The sequence below is a fragment of the Sapajus apella genome, unplaced genomic scaffold (assembly GCF_009761245.1).
Source record: "Sapajus apella isolate SASKATOON/1434 unplaced genomic scaffold, GSC_monkey_1.0 scaffold20, whole genome shotgun sequence".
Taxonomy (NCBI): Eukaryota; Metazoa; Chordata; class Mammalia; order Primates; family Cebidae; genus Sapajus; species Sapajus apella.
This window is the reverse complement of record NW_022436960.1, coordinates 32,019-55,127: the sequence shown is the minus strand read 5'-3', so window position 1 is coordinate 55,127 and position 23,109 is coordinate 32,019. Positions and strand designations below refer to the sequence as shown.

At 57.4% G+C, this 23,109-nt stretch overlaps 2 protein-coding genes across 3 annotated transcripts in view; one reads left to right on the top strand and one right to left on the bottom strand.

Annotated features, from left to right (window-relative positions):
- Positions 1–11,409: 11,409 nt before the first annotated feature.
- CKB (creatine kinase B) lies at positions 11,410–14,519 on the bottom strand. Its single transcript, XM_032287274.1, has 8 exons — positions 14,427–14,519; positions 13,931–14,135; positions 13,654–13,808; positions 13,439–13,571; positions 12,895–13,066; positions 12,194–12,317; positions 11,863–12,052; positions 11,410–11,784 (listed from the first exon to the last, which is right to left on the bottom strand). The coding sequence occupies exons 2-8, from the start codon at positions 14,121–14,123 to the stop codon at positions 11,606–11,608; spliced, it is 1,146 nt and encodes a 381-aa protein (XP_032143165.1). The 5' UTR covers positions 14,124–14,135; positions 14,427–14,519; the 3' UTR covers positions 11,410–11,605.
- A 5,868-nt stretch (positions 14,520–20,387) lies between these two features.
- Positions 20,388–23,109, top strand: part of TRMT61A (tRNA methyltransferase 61A) — a 5,526-nt gene continuing 2,804 nt past the window's right edge. Inside the window, exons 1-3 of one of the 2 annotated variants that reach the window (XM_032287272.1) lie at positions 20,388–20,469; positions 21,117–21,476; positions 21,822–21,935. In XM_032287272.1, coding sequence (XP_032143163.1) covers positions 21,146–21,476; positions 21,822–21,935 — 445 coding nt within the window. In that variant the 5' untranslated portion in view covers positions 20,388–20,469; positions 21,117–21,145. The remainder of the gene's footprint in view (positions 20,470–21,116; positions 21,477–21,821; positions 21,936–23,109) is intronic. The other variant, XM_032287273.1, reaches the window with a different exon arrangement.

Sequence of the window (23,109 nt, the reverse complement as noted above, 5' to 3'; positions counted from 1 at the left end):
CCCCCATGAGTGGAAGGAACTCAGTGTCCTTGCCACTCGAGGAGAAAGAAGACAGTTCAAAGCTATGTTTGTTTTGCTTGTCTTGGGTTTGTTTTGTTTCGTTTTGTCTTTGAGACAGGGTTTCGCTCTGTCGCCCAGACTGAAGTACTGTTGTGCAATCACTGCTTGGTGCAGCCTCGACCTCCTGGGCTCAAGCAACCCTCCCACCTCAACCTCCTGAGTAGCTGGGACCCACAGGCATGTGCCACTTTGCCCAGCTAATTTTATTTTTCGTACAAAGAGGGTCTTGTTCTGTTGCCTAAGCTGGTTTGAATTCCTGGACTCAAGTAATCCTCCTACCTCAGCCTCCCAAAGTGCTGGGATTACAGGCGTGAGCCACCTCACCCAGCCCCAACAACCATTTTTGAATGATTCCTTGGAAAGTTCCATTGAAGGCCAGGCACAGTGGCTCACGCCTATAATCCCAGCACTGTGGGAGGCTGAGGTGGGTGGATCACCTGAGGTTAGGAGTTTGAGACCAGCCTGGCCAACATGGCAAAACCCCATCTCTACTAAAAATAGAAAAATTAGCTGGGCATGGTGGCTTGCACCTGGAGTCCCAGCTACTCGGGAGGCTGAGGCACGAGAATTTAGCTTGAACCCAGGAGTTGGAGGTTGCAGTGAGCTGAGATTACACCACTGCACTCAAACTTGGGCGGCAGAACCAGTTCCTGTCTCAAAAAAATCAAACACGCTAATCCTCGTCTCTTCCTCCCTCTCCTGGCTTAGCCAGTGCAGTAAAGTCCTTCAACAGTGTGCTACCTGGCCTTCAGGAGAGAAGACTGCTTGTCAAGTAGAGACTTGATAAGGAAATTTTTCCCATTTCTAAGATGGAGAGTTCTGTTAGGAGTTCACAGGTCTGTACTGCTACCTCCCTGGCCCAGAGCTTTTGCCCTAGAGAACCGGTAAAAGCATTGAGCCTGGGGTAAGAACTCAGACCAACTGAAGGCTCTCTCCCTCCCTCCTTCTCCAAGAGGCCTGCCCTGGCTGTGACACCAAAAAGCACACTCAGGCCTCTGTGCCCAACTCTGCCCTTTCGCCATCTGCCCCTGTTACACCAGCATCAGCATGTTACGCAACCGTGCTGCTCTTTGTGTGTGCTCTCCCCACACCTACTAGAACGTGAGCCCCATGCGGCAGATGTCTTCGTCCTTTTTCTTTTCCTCTATTCCAAGTACCTAGAATAGTACCTGGCAAAGGCACTATCAGTGCAAAACGAGTGTTTCTTTTGTTTTGTTTTGTTTTCAGTGATTGGAAGCAAGCAGATTTCCTGCCGAGGTAGGCAGATCACCTGAGGTCAAGAGTTTGAGACCAGCCCGGCCAACATGGCAAAATACATAGAAGGTGCAAGACATTTTTAGTGGCTTGCAGTAAAAAATGTCACTGAGGTCCCCCCAGCTGCCCCTGCCCCAGATGGCCCAAGGATGAGATAGGCAGCCACTGGAGTCATGTTTTGGTTTGTTGCCTGGCCTGTATGGTCTCCAGGAGCCCTTTGAGTCTTGCCTGTTTGGCAGAGAAGACTGAGGCCCAGAGGACGGAAGGGATGGGACTAGTACCCAGTGAGCTTTTCCCTTCACTGAATTGCTTACACAGGTAACGTGTGTCAGTCAGCGTGGGTCAGGTGCATACGATGCACTTCGTGGTGCTGGGTGCTATGGAAATGAAGTAGATGACCCCATGTGGAGATGACGTTTACCATCGAGTGTGGAACTGGGAGTTAAACTCTTTGACTTAGCACCGTAATCTGCATCTGCACAAGAGAGTCACACAGCCTAGGTACTGTTTGGATTTCAACCCTGGGAAAGAATAGCAGCCTGCTGCTTGATGACAGCATGTGAGCTGGGGTCTAGTGAGGAGGGGGAGCGGTCAGGTGGGCATCAGCAGTCACGTAGCACCAGACCAGGGTGAGACCCTCCCAGAGGAGTCCAGGTCAGTAAGGAGGCTTCACGGATCTCTCACAGAAGAAGGAAAGCTGGACCCGAGGTTGGAGCCAGGGGAACCTGGGAGCCACTTCAGACATTGTTTGTTGCCATCAACTTTGATTCAGTAAGCTTTGTTGATTTATTTTGGTTCATTTTTTTGTTAGTGTGATGGGGCTGATTAGTTATAAGTTCTGAGGTTCTAATTTGCGTTTCCAACTCCCTGGGTATTCGTTCATACCTGGTTTCTGGCTGTGATTAAATGTCTTCTGACCAAGTGGGTTGATAAATGGGGGGGCGGGGGGCTCCACTGAAGCAGGGGGCGGGGGATGCAGTCACTGAGCAGAGAAAAAAACTCATCTTCATCACTGAGGGGGTTTTTTCCCCCAGCCAGTGCCTTCTGCAATTTCCTGCTCTATCTACATTCCACCCACTTAACCCACCTCTAAGAGTTATTTTAAAACAGCATTCTAGAACCCATCTCTCAAGCAGGAGGGAAGTCTCCAATGGCTCATCCTGTGTGTCTCCTGTGACTGCGGGCACCTGCAGTACCGGAGCGCTCACAGCCCACCCTCAGGACCTGTGGGGGGAGTTCGGCTCCTTCTACTGCTCCGCATGTGCATGGGCCTCCTCGCCACCCTGGCAGTCTTCTGTTCTTGGGAGCTTTAACTGTTCAAGACTCAATGGCCAGGCGCGGCAGCTCATGCCTGTAACCCCAGCACTGAGAGAAGCTGAGGCAGGAGGATCACTTGAGGTCAGGAGTTTCAGGCCAGCCTGGCCAACCTGGCGAAACCCCATCTCTGCTAAAATTAAAAAAAAAAAAAAAATTATCCAGGCATAATGGCAGGCACCTGTAATCCCAGCTGTTCAAGAGGCTGAGGCAGGAGAATTGCTTAAATCCGGGAGGTGGAGGTTGCAGTGAGCTGAGTCCATGCAACTGTACTCCAGCCTGGGCGACAGAACAAGACTCTGTCTCAAAAACAAGGCCAGGCACGGTGGCTCACATGTAATGCCAGCACTTTGGGAGGCCAAGGTGGGTGGATCATGAGGTCAGGAGTTCGAGACCAGCCTGGCCAACATGGTGAAACCGCATCTCTACTTAAAATACAAAAATTAACCAGGCGTAGGGGCACACACCTGTGGCCCCAGCTACTCAGGAGACTGAGGCGGGACAATCACTTGAACCCAGGAGGCAGAGGTTGCAGTGAGCCAAGACCATACCATTGCACTGCAGCTTGGGCAACAAAGAGACTCCGTCTCAAAAAAAAAAATTCAAGTATTTGAAGATTAAAAATGTGTTCCCTCCCTGAATTATTATTATTATTTTTTTTTTTCAGATGGATTCTCACTCAGTTGCCCAGGCTGGAGTAGAGAGTGCAATGGCACGATCTCAGCTCCCCTCCACCTCTCCGGTTCAAGCGATTCTCCTTCCTCAGCCTCCTAAGTATGTGGGATTACAGGCACCTACCACCATGCCTGGCTGATTTTTTATTATTAGTAGATACTAGGTTTCACCATGTTGGCCAGGCTGGTCTCGAACTCCTGACGTCAGGTGATCCACCCTCCTCAGCCTCCCAAAGTGCTGGGATTATAGGTGTAAGCCACCGTGCCCGACTCCCTCCCTAAATTCTTTTTCTCCAGATTAAGCTGTCCTAGTTCTTTTCAGGTATTCTAGAATAAGACAAGAAGACTTCTTGTCATTCATTTGTTCATGTGTTCATTCATTGTAGGCATATTTTGAGGGTTAAGGTAGGAGAAGTTCCTCTGTGCTGAGCCCAGGAGATATAAAAATAAACAAGATAAAACCTGGCCTCAAGCAGCTCATCGCCCAGGGAGGCGAGGGGTACTGGTGCAATACCAGGATGGGCTGATGCTGCGTGAGGAGGGCCAGGACCCTGGCCAAAGGGAGCTGGGCCTGGGTGCAGGGGAGGCGGGTAGAGGTAGCGGCGCAGCGAGTCTGTTCAGTGTGAGAGAGAGGAGTGGCACGTGCAGAGACAGGCGCCAAGGGCCTGGCTCATCTCCGACTCAGGCGCGGGGGCAGCGACTGGGCCGCCAGCTCCCGGGCAGGCTCTTTCTTGTCACCAGCCCAATATGTTGTCTCAGACTCTGAGACACTGCAGTTCTGTGAAAGGGCCTTCATTCCACGGTACTTCATCAGGGAGTGACCTAGCAGGCTTTGGGCAGAGTGTGCTGCTGTCAGACCAAAGCAGATCATGCTGCACCAGACAGCCAGATCCTGGCGACCCCAGAGAGCCTGGCCTGAGGCTCTGCCTGGGCTGGCGCCTTCCAGAGTAAGGCCTGCACTAACTTGCCTCACCCTCCTCTCAGGAGGGAGCTGCCAGCAGGCGTGGGTAGGCATGAGCACATTCTCAAAGCAGTTATGTTTTGCATGGAAGTCAGCTGGGAAGTAGGAGCATATGTAGTCATGTTCATTAATGTGGCACCAGAAGTCCCTGGGTGGAGGGTACCTCAGAGCATTTCCAACCTGCCACCACTCCACCCTCCACTTCACCCCTCCCCAAATGCACCTGTGCTCTCGGGAGTTCTGCTTGCCAGTCACTCCCTGCTACAGGCTGACCTCCGCTGCTCTTCTGCACACAGCTCGAAGAGCACACAGCTCGGCTGCTTTGAGCCATGTGGTTCTCGTGCTCTCCGCCCTGATCCACTGGCCACTCCTCTGCTACCCCCTTTCTGTGGGCTTAGAGGGCTCCAACAAGCTTGTCCCACAGGTGCTCAGACATCCCCTCAGCCTGCCACCATTGGGGGGAGTTCCTGCTCCCCAGAATGGTGGCTGTGTGTCCTCTTGTACTGACATCACTAAGTACAAAGGGCACATTTTGCTGGTTTGCATTTCCTGGTTCAGGAATACCTTATCTGAAATGCTCGGGACCACCCACAGGTGTTTTGGGTTTAGGGTTTTTTCAGATTTTGGAATATTTGCATTATACCTACTGGTTAAGCATCCCAAATTTGAAAATCTAAACTCCGAAATGTGCCAGTGAGCATTTCCTTTTAGCATTACATTAGCACTCAGGTTCAGATTTTGGAGTATTTTAGATTTCAGGTGTTTGGATTTGGGATACTCCACCTGTATATATTTTATTAATTTATCCAAAACACTGGAAATTTGCTGACAAAGTCAAGTTATGTTATCCTCTGTCGAGGCCAGGAGAACTGAGGGAAGTTAGCACCATGCTCCTTTCTGACCTGAAGTGAGAGTGAGGAGGGTCAGGCCAGGCTTCTGGCCCCTCTGCCACAGCATTTTGTCTCCCAGGTAAATGCTGCTGCCGTGACTTGGATGGGGGCGGCAGCATAGGAGTCCCTCAAAAGCACAGCAGTTCTGGGACCAGGCACAGTGGCTCATACCTGTAATCCCAGCACTTTGGGAGACCAAGGCGGGTGGATCACCTGAGGTCAGGAGTTCAAGACCAGTGTGGTCAACATGGTAAAACCCTGTCTCCAATAAATATACAAAAATTAGCCAGGCTTGGTGGCGGGCATCTGTAATCCCAGTTACTTGGGAGGCTGAGGCAGGAGAATTGCTTGAACCCAGGAGGGGGAGGATGCGGTGAGCCGGGATCACGCTACTGCACTCCAGTCTGGATGACACAGTGAAACTCCATCTAAAAAAAAAAAAAAACTAGCCAGATGTGGGGATGCACTCCTGTGGCCTCAGCTACTGGGGAGGTTGAGAAGGGAGCATCACTTGAGCCTGGGAGGTTGAGGCTGCAGTGACCTGTGATCCCGCCACCTCACTCACTCCAGCCTGGGTGACTTCAAGACCCTATCTCAAAATAACACAAAAAATAATAAATTTTATTTTATTTTATTTTATTTTATTTTATTTATTTATTTTTTTGAGACGGAGTTTCGCTCTTGTTACCCAGGCTGGAGTGCATTGGTGTGATCTCAGCTCACCGCAGCCTCCGCCTCCTGGGTTCAGGCAATTCTCCTGCCTCAGCCTCCTGACTAGCTGGGATTACAGGCACGCGCCACCATGCCCAGCTAATTTTTTGTATTTTCAGTAGAGACGGGGTTTCACCATGTTGACCAGGATGGTCTCCATCTCTTGACCTCGTGATCCACCCGCCTCTGCCTCCCAAAGTGCTGGGATTACAGGCTTGAGCCACCGCGCCCGGCAAAAAATAATAAATTTTAAAGGAACAATTTTGGGTATGGATCAGTAGCACCACCTTTATTATTTCTTCCTCTTTTTCTTCTTCTTTTTTTTTTTTTTTTTTTTTTTTGGCTGATTACCATAGTTCTTTTCCTTTTGAGAGTGTGACACATTTGAAGTGCCATTTAATATGTTGGGTAGTTGATGGGTCAAAAGTATTGACAAAACTAGGCTTTTCAGTTTAATTTTAATGGAAGTTTCTGCTTTTTTTTTTTTTTTTTTTTTTTTTGCTATAAATTGCATAATCCTGGAGTAGCCCTGATGTGTGTTGACACAGACCACATAGTAATGGGTGCAGCTCAGTATATGTGGAATAAGATTAACGAAGGAAGCCCTAAGCCCTGCCCCGGAGGCAGGCAGCATTCTCAGAGGGAAGGTTTACCAGCGGAGCAGGCCTCTAATGAGGAAGAGATGGAGGACAGAGCCCAAGGAGAACAGTGATGCAGAATGAGGCCCTCCTGAAAGGAGGCCTAGGGCAGGCAGGGCCATCCTCCCGGAGGGGATTCCAGCTGAAGGTGGGAAATAGCAGACCTGCGGGAGGGAGCCCTGCCCCAGGTTAGGCAGACAGGCAACAAACAAGTCTGGAGGGGTTGGTGCTGTTCTGAGTGCAGGTGGGTGTGGGGTACCTGGAGCCACTGGGCCAATTCTTCTGCAAGCCTGGTCAGATCCCAAGCCAAGCCCCACGCTGCATGGGGTTCATGAATGGTAGAACAGGGTCGCAGCCCCATCACCACAGCAGGAGTTGGCGCCAGGCTGCACACACACAGACATTTCACCCCGCAGCACTGAGGATGGCCATGTCCTCACAGCTTAGGCTGCTGCTGCTGGAGTACCTTGTCACCTGGCCACCCCTGGCTGCATGGGAGTCTTGGAAATGTGCTGCCACAGTCAGGCAGCTGCGTGCAGGCTAGAAACCAGGGCGTTGTCACTCAAGCAGAGGGGAGAATGGCTGCTGGGGGACCACTGGCATCTGTGCAATGAAGGCGAATCAGAGACAGGTGCTGCTGGCAGCAGCACTTTTATGTTTTGAGGCCCTTAATTTTTAGAGAGCCTTAAATTTTATAAATCCCCAGCCCTGAAAAGGGTATCAAAGTCAGGATTTCTGAACCCAAGCAAAACAGTACAAAGTTGGGTTTGGGGAGAAAGATGGAGAGTCCAACCCAGCTGGGCACAGTGGCTCACACCTGTAAAACCAGCACTTTGGAAGGCTGAAACGGTTGAACGGCTTTCGCCCAGGAGTCTGAGACTAGCCTGGGCAACACGGTCAAACCCCATTTCTACAGAGAAAGAAAAATAGAAAAAAAAATTAGCCAGGTGTGGTGGAACATGCCTGTAGTCACAGCTTCTTGGGAGGCTGAGGTGAAAGGGTCACCTGAGCCCAGGGAGGTCAAGGCTGCAATGAGCCATGACTGTGCAGCTGCACTCCAGCCTGGGTGACAGAGTGAAACCCTGCCTCAAAAAAAAAAAAAAAAAAAAAGTCTAGTCACTGTGAGTGCAGAAAGCCTCTAGCTAGACTGAGAAGTCCACATGGAAAAAGCCTCAGCCTGGCCAGGTGCAGTAGCTGATGCCTGTAATCCCAACACTTAGGGAGGCCATGGCGGTTGGATCATCTGAGGTCAGGAGTTTAAGACCAGCCTGACCAACATGGAGAAACCCTGTCTCTATTAAAAATACAAAATTAGCCAGGCATGGTGGCTCATGCCTGTAATCTCAGCCACTTGGGAGGCTGAGGCAGGAGAATCGCTTGAACCCGGGAGGTGGAGGTTGCAGTGGGCCGAAATCGCACCATTGCACTCCAGCCTGGGTAAGAAGAGCACAACTCCATCTCAAAAAAGCCTCAGCCTTCTCAGCAGTACCAAAAAAGCCTCACTTTTCTAAGCTGAAATGCTGTCATATGCTCAGAGGAAACCTCACAGCCAGAAGACTTGCCAATCAAATTATTTTCTTTTTACCTGTGGAAAAGGAGATTAACTTCACATCCATGTGAGTCCAATGTACAACCCCCAAGGGTGCTCTAGGAGGCTCCAGGAAGTGCCCAGCTGGCTCAAAATAGAAATCCAGAAGTCTGCTGGGCACGTGCAGCCTTTTAAGCCACTGCTCAGACAGCAGGTCCCAACTGTGGGAGGCTAGAATGTTCTTAGCAGTGAAAAGAGCCCAGGAGTTGGAGCTAGGTGGCCGGTCCTTCTGCCTCTCTCAGCCTCAGTTTCCCCATCTGTGGGGGGCCTCAGGCTGTGGTAGTGGTAAAGTCCTGCTGCAGCTTCGGTGGGCTTCCACAGACTGGAACACATGGCAGCATTTTTAACAAAACGCCATTAAAAAATTAATTTGGCTTATATAAGTAATACATGTGCCCTGTAGAAAATTTGGAGAATAAAGTATACAGAAGGAAATCACCTGTTACCCCACCGCCCACAGTGACTACTGTTCTTTGGGGTTTTTCCATACATACTCTGTGTGGGATCTCAGAGCACAAGCTGTTTTATAACCTGCTTCTGCACTGAGCTCTTCTCAGCATGTCATCACCTCACTAGATTCCTCACACTGTCGTCCCTGTCTGCACAGGACCCCAGAGGAGGGGTGGGGCTGCAACCACCTCTTCAGTGTCAACAAATCTCCCTTACAGTTTCCCTGTTTTCAGTAATTGTATCTGTTATTTCTGTAGGGTAACGGGACTTGAAGAAGTGGGCTGTTTTGCCCCCCCAAGGGGTATTGGTCAATGTCTAGATGTTTTTGTTTGTCACAAGTTGGGGAAGCGAGGACTACTGCATGCAGCAGGTGGACGCCAGCGCTGCTGCTGGATGGCCCCCACCAGAGTTGTCTGGCCCAAGTGTCAGGAGCACTGCTGTGGAAACCCGCCGTAGACTCATTCCCTAGCTGGGAAGTCCCTGAGTGACAGGAGGAAAGCTGAGGTAGGGCGTGGTGTAGCCAGACTGCCCTTCAGGGAGGTGTTTCCAACACCCAGGACGTCTTCCAGCATCCCTGCCACCCCCAGATACTGTCCTCTGCTGCCCATGTTTCACAGTGCTTTCAAGGAGAATTAAACTTGCCTGTTCAAGTCTCCAGAGTTGGAGGAAGAGGAAGGCTGTCTAGACTGTGGTTGGAGGTTCCGTGGAACTAGTGGCCCCAGCAGGCAGAGCCGCCGCTCATCTACTCAGGGGAGTGTATATGAAGCCCTGCCTGGTTCCCCAAAAGAATTAATGCAGCGAGGTAAAATATGGGAGGCACAGGGAAGAGAGTGGGCCCAGGAGAGTTGGGGTCCAGGCCCTGTGGGTGCCACAGGCCAGCCAAGGCACCACCTACCTTCAGAGTTTACTGCTTCAGAAAGAAGTTGTCCTGAGCCAGGTCCAGCCCTCGGCCTTCCAGGGCAGTATGTTAGGCCTGCACGGGGTGATTAGCAGTTCCATTTGTTTGCCCACTGGTGATACTAGGAGTGCCCCAGTCTAGAGCCTGCATGGGAAAAGGGGAACGTTGAAACACAAGTGACGGGCCTGCGTGGCCATGCGCTCAGCCGTGTGTTCACCTTGGAGTTGGGGCCACATCACCCCAGCGATGGTCGGGCTGGAGGGCTGGCTCTGCCCACGCCATGGTGAGGGGGACTGAGCCAGCAGGAGGGTTTGCAGCTGGAGCAGCTGTTGAGCAGGAGGGAGGGCAGCACTGACGGGGTCCCCTGGGGGCGGAGCACAGACAGGCCTAGAGACCCCTGCCTCACTGAGGGGTGCCATGTCCCTGGCCTGGCCCATGCCACATTCCGATGGTGCCACACACCAAGCTGCTCACAGGGAGCCTCAGCTGGTGACAGAGCAAGACAGGAGGGCTTCAGTGACCAGGTCCCCACTGGGTCTGTGTCCCTTCCTCACTGCCCTCAGCCTCCCCTTTCCAGAGGGGCTTACTTCCTGTGCTCACCTTGGGCTTCTCATCCCAGCCCTTCTCCCGAGACTCCAGACTGTACGGCCCCGCCCAGGCCTTCCTAGCTAAAGGCTAAGCCAGAAACTGGCCTCTGGTCAGCCAGGGAAGGCCCAGTCCATGGCCCAAAAGATGGATGCAGAAGTGCCCCCAGCCTTCTGCATGAGAGGACCTGCCTCCTGTGTGCCTAGCCTACACTCCAAGTCAACCCTGCTCTTAGGGCCCCTCAGGCGCCCAGCCCAGCTGCTGTCCTGCTAATGCCAGCCTGGAGGGCCCTCTAAGACAGCCATTGTGGCAGATTCGAGGATGCACCCCACTGCTGTTCCTGAGCCCCAGTGTCTAGGTTGACAGGCTCCTCACGTCCCAAGAAGGTGAGAGCCTAGTGATCCACACTTGTAGTGTCCAGGGATGAGGGGTGGGGCGGGGGTGGCCCTGGCCAGCAGGTGGCAGCACAGGCTGCATCCTCGGAGCTTAGGAGCTGGAAGATGGGAAGCAGGATTCCTAGCCTCTGGCTGGCTCACCTGTCCGCCTCCATTCCCTGAGCTGGCTGAGCCCCTCAGGTTGCCCCACCATGGTAGGAACTCTGAGCCAAAGGCTGGGCAGGGATGGCGGCAACTGGCAACTGTAGTGGGAGGGGATTGCATCAGGGACCAGGGAGACCAAGCTCTAGACAGTCCAACCCTCTTCTGCCCCAGGGTCCCTACCTTGTGGTCCCACATTGAGACCAAGGGGCCGGACACCCAGAGGCCCCTGAAGAGGAGGCTGGCAGTGAAGGGGGTACCAGTGGCTCCCCAAGGCTGATAGTGGGTCTTGAGGGCTAAGCCCAAGGGCCAGGGGCCGGGGAGCTCTTCAGCCTGAAGGCGGACGCTGGGAGGAAAGGAAGCGGGGAGAAACTAGAGTATGTGTTGGGGAGATAGGAGGGACGCAGGGAGCTGCCTGGATCTGATGATGTTGCTGCTTGGAAGGCTGGAAGAGGAACCCATTTGCAGGAATCAGAAAGCTCTCAAGTTTCTGGGCTCAACCTCTCACCCCCACTATCCCTACCTACCCCCCCCCGACCCTGCAGGATGGGGGCCACGAGCCAAGGAATGGGGTGTTTTTTTATAAGGCCTGAGGAACATGCCAGGTTCCACAGCCAGGCCTGAACGCCCTCAGATGCTCAGGCCTGGAGCTCCTCCCTCACGGCCCTCAATGTTCCTGGTAGACAGGAGGGAAGGGGCTCATGGACTAGGTGGGGCAGGCAGAACACAGTGGCTACCTGCTGGCTACTGTCCCGTCTCACAAAAGGCGAGGCCCACAGCAGGCCCAGAACTCACTTCTGGGGCCTGGCTGCTGCTCCCTGGGAAAGGAGAGGCACCACTCAGACACGCAGGCAGGCCAAAACCCTAGTTTATTTCAGCATCAGCAGTATCTTAGCCATCAAAAAAATAAACTCTACCAAGGGTGACCAAGTCTCTACAGCAAGGCTAAGGGCTCGCCAGGCGGCGAACATCAGGGGTGCATGGTGGGCACTGCCCAGGCAATAAGTTAGGAAGCAGCAGGGCTGGTGTCGGGTGTGTGCCGGGCTTCACTTCTGGGCAGGCATGAGGTCGTCGATGGCCTGGCCCTGTTCCAGCCGCTGCTCCATCTCGATGAGCAGCTTCACTCCATCCACCACCATCTGCACCAGCTCCACCTCCGAGAAGCCCAGGCGGTCAGCGTTGGAGACATCGAAGACCCCGCCCACTGCAGCTGTGTCCACACCGCCTGGGGAGACAGGAGGTCAGGGGGAGGAAACAGCTGCCCGAGGGCCAGCAGGAAGCCCACAGCACCTGCCCTGCTCACCTGTGCCTCGCTTCTGAAGTCGCAGCCGCTTAAGCACCTCCGAGAATTTCTCGTGCTTGCCCAAGTGAGGCAGCTTAATATGCACACCTGCCCGCAGCCCTGTGCCCAAGTTGGATGGGCAGGTGAGGATGTAGCCCAAGTGAGGGTTCCACATGAACTCATAGTTCTTAGACTTGAAAAGTGTTTCAATCTGCAGAGAAGAGGGTGTGAGTGGGCAGGCCTGCCTGAGACCACCACAGGCCCCAAGTCCCGGAAATCCCCCAGGGGGACAGATGGGGTACCCACATCCCTGCCTGGGCCCTGGGATCTGGACCTGCCCCATCCCTGGCACCTGGGTGAGGCCGGTGCAGAAGCGGGTGAACACTTCCTTCATGTTGCCCCCCTTCTGCATGGAGATGACCCGAAGGTGGTCCTCCTCGTTGACCCACACCAGGAAGGTCTTATTGTCATTGTGCCTGTGGGAGGGCTGATCTCAGGGCATATCCAGAAAAAAGCCCCAGGCCGTCCAGACCACAGGAACTTCCCAAGTCCCCGAGTTGCTGCTCTCAACCGTGCCCAGTAGGGGCTGTTGCCAAGACTCCACCACCAACACGGAGCAGCCGGGGAACGGAAAGCCTCAGAGAGCAGGAGAACCCCCGCTACCATCATGTGCTGTGGTCTGAGATGGGGCGGGGCCAGGGACCGCCAGGACAACCCTGCCCGCCCCGCACAGTGGGGGTAGGAGCCCCACGCAGAAGCTTCTGCGTCACCAGCCCCTGGTAGAATCCCAGCAGCGAAGGAAAGAGAAGAGAAAACAAGGAGCTCCAGCTCCCGAGGGGCGTGGGGGACAGACGCCAGCGAGCCCCGCCCCCGCCTCGCATGGAGGGAGGAGTCCCTACCGCCCGGTCCCTTAACACACCTGCGGCCAAGGTCACCTATGTGGAGGGCGGGGCGGCAACGAACCCAGACTCGGAGCACGGCCCCTCCCTCCTCCTCGCTGCGAGCGAGAGGGAAAAGGGAGGACGCCGCAGGAGGTCGCAAAGGGATACGCACCAGATGCCGCGGGCGTCCGGCCAGTCGCGGGCCATGCCCGAGGCCAGCAGCAGGGGCGACACGGGCTTGTCAAAGAGGAAGTGGTCGTCGATGAGCTGCTGCTGCTCCGCCTCCGTCATGCTCTTGAGCGCGTAGTATCGGCCAGCCAGGTCGCCGTCCAGGCTGGACAGGGCTGCGGGGGGCGCGCTCAGGACGCTCGGCTCCCGCGCCCGCCCCTCAACCCTCATCGCGAACCCGCCCGCCCCAGGGGACGTCAGAGGCCCCCCCACCCGCCCGGGTTTGCGCGCGTCCAGTCCTCACGGGCCGGGCGACGGTCCCAGGCGGTTACCCCGCGCCAGGACGCGCCCTCCCTGGGCCCCAGGCCGCTGTGGACGCGGGGCTGGGCTGCCGGCCCCTCGGTCCCTCCGGGAAACTGAACCCGGACTCGCGCAGATAAGAGCGCGGCGGCGGCGACCGCTCCCGGGCGGCTGGTAAACAAGCGGGCGGGGACCGCGCCGGGACCGGGACGAGGCCGCCGCCGACCCTCGGCCCGCCCGGCTCCTACCTTCCACCGCGAGCTTCTCGATGGCACGGCGCTCCCCGCGGCTGCAGTGCGGGGGGAGGCAGAAGCCGCGGATGCTGCGGCCCGTGCGCACCCGCGAACTCAGCACATAGTTGGGGTCCAGGTCGTCGCCGCCCTGGGGGCCAGACGAGAATGAGCGACGGGAGACCCCGGAAACACGGCTCGCCCCGCCCGCGCGCCCGCCGGCCGCTCCGCACCTGCAGGTTGTCAGGGTTGAGGTCGGTCTTGTGCTCATCGCTGGGCTTGTAGCCGCCATGCCGGTCCTCGATGATGGGGTCGAAGAGATCCTTGAACACTTCGTAGGACTCCTCGTCGCCCGCCACGCAGCCCACGGTCATGATATATGGGTGGCCTGGGAGAGGGGGTGCGGGACGGGGACAGTGACGTCACTGCCGGGCCCGAGCGCGCTGCTGAGGACCCTACGGCTGCGCGCGGGGAGGGGGCGCCGGGACCCCGACCCCAGGGGGCGCGTACCCGGGTTGTCCACGCCTGTCTGGATGACGTCGTCCAGCGTGAAGCCGCTCGGCGTGCTCTTGGCGCGCAGCTCCGCGTACAGCTCGGGGGTCAGCACCTTAGCCATGTGGTTGTTGTGGCTGCTCAGGTCGGGGAACTCGTCCTCGGCCGGGAAGCGCAGCTTCAGCGTGTTGTGGCTGTTGGAGAACGGCATGGCGGCTGCCGGCTGCAGGGAGACGCGGGGTCAGCGGGGACGGGCGCGCCGGGCTTCCCGGACTCCCACGAACCACTCAGGGCCCCGCCGCCGGGCCCCCCGGCGCCCCCGGGACGCAGCCAAGGTTAGCGGGGTCCACAGCGCGCGCGGGGAGCGCCACCGTTGCCGGGGACCCCCGGCCGGTCCGGCGCGCGCTCCAGGCGGCGCGCCCCGAGCGCGTGACGCCGCAGCACCCGCGCCCCCCCTTTGTACGCAGCGCCCCTCGCCCCGGCACGGACGCCCCCGGCCCTCGGGCCCACTCACCTGGCGTCCGTGCGGGGGCGGGGGCGGGATCGCTCCGTCGGTCGGCAGCTCTGGGCGCGGCGCAGGCGAACAGCGGCAGCTACGCGCTCCCGCGGCTCTTAAGGGGCGCAACGCGGGCCGCCCATTGGCGGCTATTTATAGCCCATTCATTCCATTGGCCCGCGCCACGGGGTGGTGCCGCCGCTTTGTCCGCCGCCCGCAGCCCCCAACACCCCCCCGGCCGCCCACCCGAGCCGTCCCCTCGCCGGGACCCCGCGCAGCCTGCCCAGCGCCGGCCCAAGACCTCGAGGCCGAAACCTCAGGTCCTTAGCTATCTGTATCCCCTCGCGCGCCCTGCCTCTGAGCGGGAAACGGAGGCTGGAGAGCCTCCGGGCACCCGAGGACGCTCGGATTCGTCCGCATCCTCGCGCCTGCCCGCCTCGTCCAGCCAGCCCCCGCGGCGGCGGCGGCGAGGGGCCGGGCGGAAGCGTTCAGGGCTTCCGCAGCAGGTGCTGCCCGCACGCCACGCCCGGCCCGTTCGAGCTGGCCCGGAGCCGCCGACCTTCCTCAAGGTGCCCTCAGGCATCTCCTGGGCGATCTTGGTGCAAAGCGAAGGCACGCGGAAGGCGCAGTCTGGCTGCGGCCCAGCCCGGGGGCACCGCGGTGCCCTGACCTTGGACAAGTCCTGGGGCTCCGGGGGATGCGGGGCAGAAACCACTGGGACACTGTGGCCTTAGGAGACCGCCGGCAAGTGCAGCCTCGGAGTTTCCAGACCCCAACCCTCGGCCCTCTTCGCAGGGGACAAGTTCACTCGACCCCCAAAGGCAGTCTCCAGAGACTTCAGGCAAGGATGGGAGGAAATGCTAATAAACAATAAGCAGAGGTACGATTTAAAAAACTCACCTCACGAATAACCAGAATCACGCAAATTAAACAGTGACTCCACCTGTCTCTACCCTCAACACTCCCAGATCGACCCCAGCCAGTGCTGGCTATGAGCTGGAATGCAGGGAGACAGGCATGCACATGCTGCCTGCAACTTGAATTGCTGCATGCTTTTTGCAAGGTAATTTGGCAGAATCTATTAACGTTAAAAATGTTCGAACTCTGTGACCCAGCAATCCCACTTCTAGGAATGCAGCCCTTAGGAGGGATGTCTCAGTTCTGTCCACTAATGGACCAGGAGATCTGTGAAGGGAAAAACAAACACGTCTGGATACCCGCCGATGCCCATCAGGTGGGACTGGCTAAGGATGGGGAGGCATCTGCCTGCTGTGGAGTATTACGCAGCTGTTAAGAGGGGGAAGTGGAGCATGTGGGGTTAATATCTATCAAGGACCCCATATGTTGCTCTGTGACTAAAGCCAGGAAGGGGGGAACCCTTATCTGTGGGTGTATTTGACAAAAACTCCTCCAGCAACGGCACAGTGAGCACCTGCCCAGTGCCAGCCGCTGGGGATACAGCAGGCAGCAAGGTGCACAGTGCCTGCTGCTGGAGGAAGACTGGCCATGAGCCAGCAGCCCAGCAAACCAGATGACATTAGGAGATCAGTGCTGCTGGGGTTGGGGGGACATGGCACAGCAGTTCCAGGCATAAGAGACCCTGAATAGGTGCCTCTGAGGAGAAGGCACCAGAGCCAAGGCGCAAAGGCAGGGGAAGCCTGTCCACCTCTGCCTGTATGAGCATCAGTGTGGGGCCCTGCCTCATCCCCGTGGTCACTGCGGAGGAGACACATGCCTCCTCCCTGCTTGGCCATGGGGCTCTGCCCCATCCCCGTGGTCACTGAAGAGGAGACACATGCCTCTTCCCTGCTTGGCATGCTTTGTCCTGTTCCAAGTCAGCCTTTTTTAGACTAATAAAACCAACCCATGTAAAAAGGCAAATGGCCCCTCTGGGCTGGCCAGACAGCAGGTGTCCCTTAAGCCTGGAATTCCTGCTCTCTGTGCCCCTGCAGCCTCTTTCCCCAATTTTAGACATTTCTGCAGCTGCCCACCCCCCACCCCACAAAGCCTGAAGGGCTTAAGTTTCTGTTTCTAGAAGGGATAGCTGCAGCCCCTGGAGGCTGACTTGGGGCAGGGAGGGACTTGAGGGGACACTCAGGACTTCCTCTGTCTTCAGCATCTGCAGCTTCTCAGGCCACCCCTCCCTTCTCTCACCCTCCTGGCAGAGAGCCTAACCTGCTTCCCCAGGCCCCCATGGGAAAGGACCCCTTTTGCCCTTCCCACCACAGGCAAGGTCAGAACTGCAGAGGTGAGGTCTGGAGAGCAGGACTGCCTATGGCAAGCAGTGAGCCGGGCCCTGGGGTGGGTCCGGTCGGGGGCTCCTGGCAACCCTCAGCCTTCTGAGGTGGGTGTGTTTGTCCCCACTGTGCAGACAGAAGATTGTTTTATTTTTGTTTTTATTCTGTTGAGACGGGTCTCGCTGTGCTGCCCAGCTGGTCTCAGTGTGCAGACAGATCAGAAGTTGGGTGACATGCCGGGCGCGGTGGCTCAAGCCTGTAATCCCAGCACTTTGGGAGGCCGAGGCGGGTGGATCACGAGGTCAAGAGATCGAGACCATCCTGGTCAACACGTTGAAACCCCGTCTCTACTAAAGCTACAAAAAATTAGCTGGGCATGGTGGCGCGTGCCTGTAATCCCAGCTGCTCAGGAGGCTGAGGCAGGAGAATTGCCTCAACCCAGGAGGCGGAGGTTGCGGTGAGCCGAGATCGCGCCATTGCACTCCAGCCTGGGTAACAAGAGCGAAACTCCGTCTCAAAAAAAAAAAAAAAAAAAAAAGAAGTTGGGTGACAGAAGTGTCCAGTCATAGGCCCAGTACTCCCACCACCCTCGCAGAGTGCCAGCCCTGTGCCAGCTGCCTGGGGCCGACCGACAGGGCAGAGGCCAGGCAGCTGTGATGGGGCAGCAGCAGCAGTTGAGACGCAAGTATCAGGGTGAGGCCCCCCAGGCAGGGGCTGATTGGGAGCCTTAGTGGCCCCCAGAGCAAGGGCACAAGGGGAGGGTCTGGAAGGTGCCGGCCTCCCCCCAGCTCACCTGCCCCATCTGCAGACCCCTGCTTTCCTGAGGGCCCAAGGAGCTGAAGGCTGGTGATGTTACCAGACCAGTGTTTGGTCCAGGTTCCTCAGAAATCACACCTGGCTACACATGAACCACTGGGCCTAGAGGTGGCTTCAAAGGAGGCCCAGGCCTCTTATTTGCAGTACATGAGGCGGCTTGGGGGCCATCCTTGGAGTCTGCTCCCAGAGCAAAGCACAGGCAGCACTGCCTCCTCCAACTGCCCTGCCCCTGAGTTCTGCAGAACCCGAAGAGGAAGTGGGCTGAGGTCAGGAGAGGGGCAGGGGCTGACGGGGTCACAGAGCACAATGGGGCAGGAGACTGGGCTGGTCAGAGAGGGAGGTCCCTGCCAGGGGCGTGACAGAGCAGCCTCCCCTGTGGGCATCCTTCCTGCCTGTTCCCACCTTTCTTCAGATCGGCCATTCATTCTCTGAAGCCAGTTTACTGGCTTTAATTCTTAATGAATTAAGAGACGGTGTCTTGCTATGTTGCCCAGGGGGAACTCCAACTCCTGGCCTCAAGCAGTCCTCCCTTCTCAGCCTCCTCAGTGCTGAGCTACTGGCTTCAAATCCTAATCCCACTTTGACCTCACTGGCTGTGATGTTAGGCAAGTTACTTAACCTCTCTGAGTTTCTGTTTCTCCATCTATAAACTATTCCCTCCCTCATAGGATCCAGGGGAGAATTCAGTGAAATGACACAGCTGGGCATATGTGGCATCAGCCCTTGTGGGGAGCCCCAGTACAAACTGTGCAGGGAATCATCAGCTGAGGTAGGGGCGTTCGTTCTGCTTGATGACTCAGGCTGGGGACTGGGGCAGGCGCAGATGGAGCAGATGGGCAGGGCTGAGAAGGCTGCCTGGAGGAGGGGGCACTGGAGGAGCTGGCCAGCCAGTAATGGACAGAGAAGCAAGTGGGAAGTTGGAACCAAGGGAAACCACCACCGAGTCACCAAATCCTAACTCAGGCCCATATAAGCAGCTGACTTAACTCTACACCACAGCTGAGAGGCTGGGGAAGAGAAGCCCAAGAGAAATGCAAAGTCAGAATCCCCCAGGGGAGCAATTAGGGGGTAACTCAGGCAGGTGCATCATCAAGGGAGAGCGGCATCTGCTGGAACAGAGGTTGGGGAGCCATGGATGGGACTGGGTTGTCTCGACATTGAGAGCAGAAGGCAGGGAGGCCATGAGGCAGATGTAGAGGCAGCTGGTGGCCAGCGTGGTGGCCCCACAGGGACAGGAGCCCACAGAAAGCGGGAGGCTATTGAAGGCCTCTCACCATCTTACTCCTGGGGGCTCTCAGCTCCAGGCCCAGCTAGGGCCAGAACACAGAGGGGCTGAGGTTGGACCCCTGGGTTTCTTTTTTTTTTTTTTTTTTTTTTTTTGAGGGGGGGTTTTCCTTTTTTACCCCGGCTGGAGTGCAATGGGGCGATCTCGGCTCACCGCAACCTCCGCCTCCCAGGTTCAGGCAATTCTCCTGCCCCAGCCTCCTGAGTAGCTGGGATTACAGGCACGCGCCACCATGCCCAGCTAATTTTTTGTATTTTTAGTAGAGACGGGGTTTCACCGTGTTGACCAGGATGGTCTCGATCTCTTGACCTCGTGATCCACCCGCCTCGGCCTCCCAAAGTGCTGGGATTACAGGCTTGAGCCACCGCGCCCGGCCGGACCCCTGGGTTTCTATGATGGACCCCGAGAAGCCCATGGTAAGGGCCACAGATGCCCTGGCCTGGCCTGCCCCAGAGGCGAGAGAGTTGAGAGTGCCCACAGGCTGCCAAGGTCCCAGAACAGAGCTGGCTCTGAAGGAGCATGGCCACCTCATTTTACCAGGCTGGAGTGGCGGCTGGGGAGGGTGGCCTAAGGTCATTGCTAACTGGCTTGGGTTTGGGTGCAGGCTAAACCCTAGGCTGGGTGGGTGGGGAGGGGTCTCTGTTCCTCTCCAAGACCTGGCCCTGAGAGCTAAGGGCTGGAGGAAGAAAACGCCCGTGCCCTGCCCCCGCTCTTCTGCACACATTCCACAGAGGAGCCAGCTGAGAAGAGCACTGTGGAGACAGAACAGCACTCCCCCTTCTCCCGCTTCTCCCGCTTCTCTTTTCTGCCTGTTCTCCAGCAGCTCCTCCTCCGTCTCCTGCTTGGCTCCTCACCAGACCCAAGTGGGCCCAAGTCATCCAGCTCTCACTGAGCCTTGGTTCCCAGAAGGGGACACGGGACCCCCTCTCCCTCCTAGAAGCAGCTCTGCACTCAGAACGTGTCCCCTTCGGTGGAGGCAGGGCCTGAGCAGAAGGCCACGTCTGCAGACTCTTCCAGGCCCCTATCTCTGTGCCTCTGACTGACCCTAGCCCAAGCCTTTTGGGATGGCCCCTTGACCTGCGATTTATTTTCTGGAACTCATCTTGGGGCCTAGTCAGGGGTGTTCCCAGAGCAGTCTGCAATGACAAAATGTCTGTGGCAAAGCTTCCTCATACAGGACCACGGGCCAGCTCTCTGGTGAAATCCCAGGGCCTGTCAAAGGGGTCCTGGACAGCAGTGACAGCCACGCCTTGGCTCCTGAATCCCTTCAAATGTGGCTGGGTATGACGGCCACCCGCGGCCGGCAGGACAGGGCGCCCTTTTGTTTGTTACTATTTGTACAGATGGTGGGGTCGCACTCGTTTCCCGGGCTGGTCTCGAACTCCTGACCTCAGGAGAACCTCCTGCCTCGGCCTCCCAAAACGCGGGCTCATAGGCGACAGCCACCGCGCTGGCTGCCCGCCCGCCCTCTGGATTTTGTCCCGTCTTCCGATCTTCCAGCAACCAGCAAGTGTAAACAGAGCAGCTCACATAAAGTCAGAAGTCGCCCAGGAAACGTCCTCTGGGAGGGACGGGAAGGGCAGCCTGGCGCTCCCAGGATCCCGTGCGCTGAGAGGGCGGGGCGGGGCGCGACGTCATCAGCGGGCGCGGAGCCTGAAGTGTTGTGGCCGCCGCCGCGTGTCGCGGAGGCATGTGTGGAGCCCCGGCGGAGGGAGAGTCGCGGGTGAGATTCTGCGGGGCCCAGGATGGCAGGGCGAGGGTAAGGGTGGTCCGGGCCGGCGCGGCACGCAGGGCCTGCTTCTCCAGCCTCGCATGGGCGGCCCCCGCCGGCCCGGCCTGCCCCCTCGCTGCTTCTGCACCGGCTGGGTGGTGTTTGCGTTGACGGCCCTTCCTGGGGAGCCCGTACCCCTCCGGCATACCCTGTTCCCCGCCCACTCAGGAGCCTGTTGTGGGGGAGATTGGGGCGAGGAATCAAGCCTGGCTTGGAGGCCTCCCCCCAACCAGTGGACACCTCGCAAAGGCGCTTTCTCATCTCACACCTCGGGAATAGGAGTGAAGCTCCTGCAGAAGGGTGATGGGAGGGTCGGGTCCTCACTCTGGGAATCCTTGGGACCAACCTCCGCCATTGCCCAGCCCCAGTCTTTTCATTTATGATTTAAGCTCATAGTCCCTGTCTCTTGTCCTAGACCAAGAAAGGCTGCACAGGTCAGACCAGAGTGCAGCGCTGTTGGGCTCCCTGTCAGGCAGTGGCAGAGGCTGAGCTAGCCACACCCCGCCCATGCCCGCTGCTGGGATCTCAGCCTTCTACCTAGACCCCAGGCCCTACTCCTGCCTCCTGACTTGCTCATGCCTACACACACCCCTCTCCAGGTCCTTGGCACTTACTAGGTATTAACACCATGAGCTTCGTGGCATACGAGGAGCTGATCAAGGAGGGTGACACAGCCATCCTGTCACTGGGCCATGGTGCAATGGTGGCAGTGCGTGTGCAGCGTGGGGCACAGACCCAGACCCGGCATGGTGTCCTGCGACACTCAGTTGACCTTATCGGCCGCCCCTTCGGCTCCAAGGTGACGTGTGGCCGAGGTGGCTGGGTGTATGTGCTGCACCCCACGCCTGAGCTCTGGACACTGAACCTGCCACACCGCACGCAGATCCTCTACTCCACGGACATTGCCCTCATCACCATGATGCTGGAGCTTCGACCGGGCTCTGTGGTCTGTGAGTCTGGTGAGTTCCTCAGGCTGCCTCAGTTTAACTCAGAAATTGACACAAAGGTGGAGGTCAGAGCCTCCAGCCTGCCCTTCCTACAGACAGATGTGGCTCTTCAGCTTCTGTTTTCACATCTTTCTGGGATGCTGACAGCAGCGAGTGAAGGTGGAGGCAGGGAAGCCCCTTCGGAGGCTGGTGCTGTCATTGGAGTGAGAGGTGGTGGGAAATAGACTAGGGGAGCTAGGGAGGATGTGGTGTCCTTGTGGGGGTCCTGCTTGCCTTGGTGGGGCCTGGCCCTCTTGATGCTTGGCGCTGTCCTGGGTGCTGACTGTCAGTCTCTCGTCCTCTGTGCTGATGGTGAAGCAGAGAGAGTTGCCCCTTCTGGAGAGAGGCCAGGACTACCCCGGGGAGCTGTTGCAGGTTGGAAGCCTTCCCCATCCTCATCCATGATCAGATCTTCACCTGCCACCAATGAATGTGAGCACCATCTGAGTCCAGGGCCTGGGCTGTGGGAACTCTGCACACATACAGGTGCTGGGGCCACCTGGTGTGACGACTGAGGCCATGATTGGCCCCAGGCCCAGATGCATCTAGGTTGTTGGTGGCATTTTTCTCATGGGCAAGAGGGCTAGGATCCAGGTTCACGAAGAGTGCCTGGCATTGTCATGCTGGCTTTCTGAGGGCTGCAGTTACCGTGTCCCTCCCTGGGGCATCTGGGTGGAGAGCAAGACTCAGAGCCAGCACCATCAGCTCCCTGTGCATCCTGTGGCGGGGTGCTGGCCTCTCCGCCCCTGCCCCACCCTCGAGAGAGAGCGAAATCAAGCAGCACGCTCCTCCTGTGGCCTCCTCGGATATGCCAGATCCCCTCCTAGGAACCGAGAACAAGATAGATCAGGTTCTTGCCCTCGAGGAGAGAGGAAGACACAGCCTGGGGTGTGTCCGTTGAGGTTATGAAGCTTGTGAGACAGGGCTGTGTGTCTGAGCAGGACCCAGAGTGGGGTCTCTCCAGCTAGGCCAGGCAGGGAAGACCTCTCTGAGGAGGGGACATTTGAGTTGAACGTGATGAGGAGGGACCCACAAAGAGCGAAGGGACAGCTCTGCACCAAGGAGGAGCTGTGCAGAAGCCTGCAGTTGAAGTGCGCAGCCAAGTCAGGCTCAGTGGGGGAGACGGAGGGGCTGCGAGTGAGGCTGGAGGGGAACCGGGCTGTACCCCAGAGGCCACCTCTCACCCCTGGGAAGGGGGCACGGCCAGGCTCTGCGGAGGGGAGAGGCAGCAGGCTGGGAGCACCTAGAGGAGGGGCTGGACAGGTGGGGCGAGGGGCCAGCCCCTGGAGAGAATGTGGGAGGCGGCAGGAGGCAGGACAGGATAGAGGGAGTAGGTGGAGGCCCCTCCAAGGGTCTGGCCGAGCACCGCGATGCTCAGCACTGTTAGGGTTTGAGGGGTGGGTGGAAGGTGTGCAGTGGATGCTCTAGCAGGAGTCTCAGTGGAGGGGCCTGGGGATAGGAGTGCCATCAGGTAAATGGCCCCTGAAGCTGGAGCGGGAAGAGGGACGGAGGGCCTGGCCTGGTGCCACAGGACAGGGAGTCAAGCAGGGGGACGGTCTGGAGGGAAGCTGGGGGCAGGCGTGCTGGGGAGGGAAGCTGGGGGCAG

Bases quoted from the DNA above. Each gene is read 5' to 3' on its own strand.
- CKB (XM_032287274.1), bottom strand. From the start codon at position 14,123: ATGCCGTTCTCCAACAGCCACAACACGCTGAAGCTGCGCTTCCCGGCC. The intron at 13,809-13,930 runs GTACGCGCCCCC...CCCCTCTCCCAG, and splicing joins GACAGGCGTGGACAACCCGG to GCCACCCATATATCATGACC. The intron at 13,067-13,438 runs GTAGGAGCCGGG...CGCCCCCCGCAG, and splicing joins CGAGAAGCTCGCGGTGGAAG to CCCTGTCCAGCCTGGACGGC.